The sequence below is a fragment of the Phoca vitulina genome, unplaced genomic scaffold (genome assembly GCF_004348235.1).
Source record: "Phoca vitulina isolate PV1807 unplaced genomic scaffold, GSC_HSeal_1.0 scaffold38, whole genome shotgun sequence".
NCBI classification, from domain to species: domain Eukaryota; kingdom Metazoa; phylum Chordata; class Mammalia; order Carnivora; family Phocidae; genus Phoca; species Phoca vitulina.
Window position 1 is genome coordinate 15218102 of NW_022589741.1, and position 6357 is coordinate 15224458.

Genomic DNA, 6357 nt, shown 5'->3' on the forward strand with positions numbered 1-6357 from the left:
TTGATGGTGTGGGCTGCCACTGTGCCACCTCCCGTGCTTCCTCTCGGTGCCCCAGTACCTCCCCTCTCTCTAGCAGATGTCACTTGAGGGGGCGTTTCTGAGAACAACCAGATCCAAGAAGAGAAAGCAGACTGTACTCCGTAGCACTTGTTAGCCTATTGGGCCACATATGGGCAAGTTCATCTGTTGTTCCTGCCAGGTGAGTCAACGGAGATGGAACATTCATTTATTGGGGCAAATGTACCATGTTAGAATGGTTCTGAAAAGTCCAGCATGCAGGGCTCCCCCCCAATCCCTCAGGTCCCCGAGAAACCAGACCCGGGGGCAGCAGGGGAGGGGAAGGGCTGATGAAGGCAGGGAAGAGGGAGAGTTCAAGGTGGCAGTTCCGAGCTCCTAGATGCACCGCTAGGGGAAGGGAGGCGGGCCTGGGGACAGACGGAGGAGCAAAGCAGAGGAAGGCAGGGAGGCATTCTCCAGAGGCTTGGTTTTATTGTGCAGTTCTCTTCGTCCTCAGTGAGATACTATAAGCTGTGGTGCACTCTACAGTCACAGGACAGGGTACAGCTGCGGGGGGGTGGGCGGGGGGCGGGGAGCTGGGTGTTGGGAAAAGCCATCTGTTGAGGCATGTCCTGCATACAGGTCTCACTCCACGGGCTGCCGCAGACCCCCTCCAATCCCCCAGGTCCCCGAGAAGCCAGACCTGTGGGGCAAAGGGCTGTCGGAAGGCTCAACCGCCAGCCGGCAGGGAAAGAAGAGCCTCCCAAACACTTGGGCCAAACTCTCCTCTGCTCTGGGACTCCACCTGGCCTGGCTTACTGCCTCCAGGTCAGAGATCTGGAAGCTCGTAGGAGCTTGGGACAGGCTGGGAGGAGGCCGGTCCTCTGCCGCCCTCTCAACTGCTGGCTGAGGCAGTGAGGGACAGTAGGCTCTTCATTTTATTTTCATCAGGTAGAGAGGGATGATGGACCCTCTCTTCTACCCTGTCTCCAGCCCTCCATTAGCACTGCTCCCAGGCAGAATCTGCTTTTTCACTGGGCCACACCAGGCCCAAGGCCCCTAGGGGACCTCTGCAGTGGTAAAAGGACGGCTTCTTGCTGTGGCAGAGAATGCTCCTGGAGACACTCAGTTCTTTCCTCTTGGGATGGGCCCCAGATGCTTGGCAGTGCCCTCACATCCGGCATCTTCGGGCACCATCCCCGCCTGCTGAGGGATGTGCTAGGCCCAGATGCACCTCCTCCTCCTCCAGGTCTCTCCCAGGCTGCTGGTCCTGGTGGGCAAGGATGACCCCCCTTGTCCTCCTGGGACTGGGACCCCTCTATCCTTCTACCCCTCCCATGCCCTCACTCTCCATCACGTCCCCAACCCTGGCTTCCCTTTTCACAAATTCCCAAAGAAAAAGAAGGATAAACCAGACAGAAGCAACTCTGGCACCAAGAGTACAAAAAAAAAAAAAAAAAAAGACAGCCAGTGGCGTGCGGAGAGGGTGGCAGGGGGGGCGGAGGGGCGGGTAGGTGATGCATGCGGCAGTGGGATTCCTTATGAGGGGCGGGGTCCCCATTGCTCCTCAAGATGTGTGAGGGATGCGGGGAGGGGCTCAGCAACTTGTCTCCGGACTGGGCAATCACAGGGAGATGAAGTCCATGGCCTGCAGGAGAGGTAGGGAGAGCAGGAGCATCAGCAGCCCCGACGTGTTCTGGGCCAGCAGGCTTATGCCCTCACACTTGACCAGTTTGTCTGTGGAGAGAGAATGGGGGGGAGGGACAGGGCAGGAATGAAGAGGGACCGGGATTCAGGCAGGCACAGGCCCTGAGCTGGGGCCTATTCCCTTGGACAGGCTGGTGTCACGATGTCTTAGCTGGAACCAGGGCCAGTCTGCTCTAGGAGAACCAACTATTTTTCCCATTTGCAGGTTCCTGAGCTCTTGAACAAACATCATATCAAATCTTTTATCGAGCATCTTCAAAAGGAAACTGTGGGTGAGGTAGCTAGTGTCATTCCTGTCTTCTGGGGGGGGGTGGAGGAGGATTGGGGAGGCCAGGTGATCTGCCCAGTCATGGTAGAAGTGTCTGCAACACCGTTCCGCCTGTCTCACTGTCCCCCCAGCCTTTCCCCCCATACACACAGTAGGCAGTGGTTCCCCAGGGCGCCAGGCAGCCGCTGCTGGGGGGCGGGGGGAAGAGAGAGGTTCTGGGGCTCCTCTTGTCTCTGGCCCGGCCAAGGGGACTACCTGCTGTCCTAGCCAGCCCTCTCCTCCCTAGCCTCCCTCTCCCAGCTCACTTGGCCTTGTTGGGAGCTTGCCTCACCTCTGAGCACAGAGACAGTCTTGCTGGAGGTGACGGGAGGCTGGCCAGAGAGCCGGAGTTCACATGTGTACGTCCCCTCGTCCTTCGTGGTGAAGCCGGATAAGTAGAGGACCTTGATGTTGTACTTGCTGGTGAAGTTGGTTCGGGAGCGGTATGAGTGCTCAGGCACCCCCATAGTGCCATAGAGCACGTGCTTCTTTTTCTCCCGGGTCAGGCTGAACTCATACTGGATGGGCGAGGTGGTGGTATTCTCGTGGCGGCAGTCCAGACGAAGGCTCTGGTCCACCAGGCAGGCTGTCAGGCTGGTCACTTCCTGCCCACGGACTCCCTGCAAGACTGGCACCAGCGGTGCCCACTCCCGAGTTGGGGGGGCCCGCAGAGCAGGGGGCCTCCCACCCACAGTAATAGGAGAGAATGGTCTGGCCAGGGAGGGCACAAGGGTCTGCTCTTTGGGCCCCTCTCCCCACCCCAGAGGTCCCTGTGGGCCACTTCCCTTTTCTGCTGCAGACCCAGCCTCCTTCCCTCATCTTCTTTAGTCTTGGGCATCCCCGGGGGGGCAGGAGATCTTGGGGAGTTGATGTAGGCTCCCGGTTCCCATTTGGAGATTCCAGCTCAGTATGGGGCAGACTCAGTGGGCTGTTTTTTCCAAAAACCGCCTCAGGCAGCCAGAAGATGAACTAGGTTACTCAGCAGATTTAGGGATGAAAAAGAGCCCTCTCTCCTCGACCACCTCCCCCTTCTGAGGTTGGGAGGAAGAAGCTAGCTTCTCTGAAGGGAAGAAGCCAAGGTGCTTGGGATCCCAGCCCTGCCCCTTGCCCAGTACCTGTCAACAAAAGAGCGAAGCCAATGGTGGGGTTCATGGTGCCCGGAGCTCAGTCCTTGATCTGGGGGTGCGACAGTATAGGAATCAGCCAGGAGATGGGGCAGGTGGGCCCACACTTACTGCTAGGGCTGGGGGCCTCTGGGACACATGGCCGTGGCAGGCATGCCAGCTTCTCTCTGCGGTCCTCCCCTCCCACTTACCAGTGAACGTGACACTGCCACTTGGTGCTTCCCCCCTTGGGGAAAGTAAAGGGAGGGAGAACACACCGTACGATGGTGTGTCTCTGTGTGGAAAACTTGGAGTAAAGTGATTTTGACCATTTCCTTTTTCCTTCAGGAAGGCGGGGACATCCTATTTCCTAATTGTGGCAAAGTAGAGCTAGTGCGAAATTTACTACCTTAATCATTTTTTAAAAAGATTTGTCTATTTTAGAGAGAGAGACCACGTGTGCAAGGGAGGGAGGAGGAGCAGAGGGAGAGGGAGGGGGAATGAGTCTCAAGCAGATCTGTGCCCCCTGCCTAGTGCGACCCAGCGCTTGATCAGGACGCTGCGCTGAAACCAGGAGTCAGTGGCTTAACTGACTGCTCCACCCAGGTGCCCCTGTCTTAATCATTTTTAAGTGTACAATTCAGTGGTGTTATATTCACTCACATCGTTGTGCAGGCAATCTCCAGAACTCTTTTTATCTTGAAACACTAAAATTCTACCCATTACACAAGAACTCCCCATTCGGGGAATTTTCTGTTTCTTGTTCAGAAGAAAATCCCTAATGCCCAAACAGTTCCTGGCATATAATAGATGCTCAAAAGATCCTGAATGAATGAATGAAGGAACTTTAGATACCCACAGGGTTGTGATGGGGATTAAGAAGAATGACTAACATCTGCCACTAGGACTGCTCCATAGTGAGTGACCCATAAATGTTAATTCCCTTCCTCTAGAAAGGGCTGTGTGGCTAAGGTGCTTCCAGATGGGCCCGTAGTTGGCACACAGTGCTCTCTGATTGCATATGTTCTCTGATTGCATAGGAACCAAGATGTTTCCAAATGTCCAGCTCTCTGGGCAGGCCTCCTGGGCCTGCAGTTTTCCAGTCTGGCTTCAATAGACTCCCTGCCTAAGCTCTGTGCCCTGCCTTTTTTCAAAGCCTAGTCTGGATCAACGTCCTGGTGTCACGGAGCAGGTAGCCTGGCCTGTCCGCACTGATGCTGGCCAGGGAGAGGCCACACAGGAGGGGCTTGCGCCTGGGAGGGCCCACGGGGCCCTGATGGGTGTATGGCTGGCTGCATCCAAGGCCCCCCTGGCGCTCTGTCCTGCGGCCGGCGAGGCTGGAGTCCTGCAGCGCCCAGGAGCGGCAGTCGGTACCCTCTTCGGAAATATAACCGAGAGGGTCCCCAGGGGGTGCTGCTGGGGAAGAGAGGGGGTCAGCATCTGGCTTTGATTCGCACACACTGAGTTACGGCGGTGCGAGCTCAAGATCTAGGAGGGAAAAGGGGAAGCCTGGGCTAGAACGGGGATGAAATGGGGCTGGGGCTGGAGAGGGATGGAGAGCCAAAGGGATGGTTAGAGAGCGGCAGGGGAGGCACAGATTTTTTCATTTCCTCTGCCTGGTGTCCCCGCAGCCCAGAACCCAGAGAAATGCTGCACTCCCTCCCTCTCCAGCCCCCGCACCCGCCCACCCCCGTTCGACTAGCCCCACCCTCATTCCGTTTCCGTATTCCACCCGTCTTCTCTCCCAATTGAGGTCCCCCTTCCCCCTCTCATCCTTTCCCAGTTCTCCCCTCCCCCGTCTGCCTGCCTTCCAGTCCCCGCCCGCGGCACTGCGGTTTCCCTGTCCTTTGACGCCCCGCACCCAGCCCGCTGCGAGGTCGGAGGGCAGAGATTCCCTCCACCTCTCGGTCATCCGTTCTCTCCCGCAATGTCACGGCCCCCACCCCACGTCTTTGCGAGCTAGGTTTGGGGACGTCTGCGCGGAGAACAGAACCCAAGGCTGTCCTTGGCGCTTTTCGTCCCGGTTCTCCTCCTGCGCCCCAGCCCCAGGCAACCGTCCCCTTAGGGGGTGAAAACCGGGGAGCGCCTTCCGCAAAAGGCGGGCTGCGGCACGGCCCCTGGCCTGCAGCAGTTGCGTCCCGCTCCCCCCGACTTGGGAAGCAGACCCCCTACCCAAGCACGACGAGGCTCCTTGCCAGGGCGCCCCCGAACCTTTTCTCGAAGCCTCGGGTTGGGAGGGCTTGCCTGGGCGCTTGGGGCCTCTCCCAGCGCCCCGGGTCCCGCCCTGGCTCCCGCTCCCACCTGGGCTCCTGTCCTCCGCCGCTGTAGCCTCCCCCGGACGCGCCGCCGCCTCCAGTGGCTGCACCCTGCCCGCGCCCGCAGTTTTCACCAGGGGTGGGAGTGGAGGAGCGGGGAGGGCCCGGGGACGCGGCCAATCAGAGCCTGGGGGGGTGGGGAGCGAGGAAGGATGGCATCGGGAGGAGGAAGGAGGAGGCGGTCCGGTATAGATGTGGGAGAGTGGCCGTCTGCCGCAGAAGGCGGACCTCACCCTCCGGCTGCCAGGCCCGGCCAGGCCAGGGATAGGAGGGCTCAGGGCCCCGAGGATCAGGGTGGGGCAATGCGGGGAACGCTAGCTGCCTTCCAGAACCCCGAAATGATTGCTCCCCATTTCAGGCTTTAACCCTTTCTTCTGACTTAGGCTTCAGAAGCCTGTGGGAAAACCAAGGGGTAAGGAGTGGAGGATGCAGGCCAGCAACCCTCCCCTTTGGTCAGTGCCCCGCCTCCTCCCGCCTCCTCCCGCCTCCTCCTTTCCTTTTCAGCTGGAGCCCACCTCCCTGGAGCCTCCAGTGAGAAGTTTTGGAGTTGGAATATTCCAGGCTTTCTCCAAAGGAAGATGGTGGGGTGTTTTTCCACATTGGAGCAGCCTTTCAGAGGCAAGGCAGGCACTGCATCCCATCCTTCCTGGTCCTGAGCCCTGCCCCACTCCCTCATCCATCCTAGAACACCCGATCCTTCAGGGGCTTTCTGCTCTGGGGCACTCAGTCTCCCTCAGTTCCTGGGCTGGCACCTCCTGGAACAGAGAGCTAGAATGTTCTCGATTTCATATACTCCTCCTGACCCTCCCCTCCCCTCCTCCTGCCCCACCTCGACCCTGAGTTGTGTCTGCTTGTTTAGTCTTCAGACAAGAGAAGGAATACTGTTTTCTACCGAGCACTGCGCCAGGCGCATTACATCCATGGCTGT

The 6357-nt window shown here is 58.6% G+C and overlaps 1 protein-coding gene across 3 annotated transcripts; it reads right to left on the reverse strand.

Annotated features, from left to right (window-relative positions):
* Window positions 1-210: 210 nt before the first annotated feature.
* On the reverse strand, window positions 211-5523 carry THY1 (Thy-1 cell surface antigen). 3 transcript variants are annotated; one of them, XM_032428153.1, is made up of 4 exons: window positions 5416-5523; window positions 3127-3187; window positions 2304-2639; window positions 211-1734 (listed from the first exon to the last, which is right to left on the reverse strand). In XM_032428153.1, exons 2-4 carry the CDS (start codon window positions 3161-3163, stop codon window positions 1622-1624), a joined length of 486 nt encoding a protein of 161 aa, XP_032284044.1. In that variant the 5' UTR covers window positions 3164-3187; window positions 5416-5523; the 3' UTR covers window positions 211-1621. The 3 variants fall into 3 exon arrangements, with proteins under 3 accessions (XP_032284044.1, XP_032284045.1, XP_032284046.1); XM_032428154.1 differs by having other exon boundaries at window positions 5326-5485; XM_032428155.1 differs by having other exon boundaries at window positions 5287-5485.
* Between the last annotated feature and the right edge of the window lie 834 nt (window positions 5524-6357).

Bases quoted from the DNA above. Each gene is read 5' to 3' on its own strand.
- THY1 (XM_032428153.1), bottom strand. From the start codon at position 3,163: ATGAACCCCACCATTGGCTTCGCTCTTTTGTTGACAG. The intron at 2,640-3,126 runs GTACTGGGCAAG...CGCTGGTGCCAG, and splicing joins CTTCGCTCTTTTGTTGACAG to TCTTGCAGGGAGTCCGTGGG. The intron at 1,735-2,303 runs GTGAGGCAAGCT...CTCTCTCCACAG, and splicing joins GACTGTCTCTGTGCTCAGAG to ACAAACTGGTCAAGTGTGAG.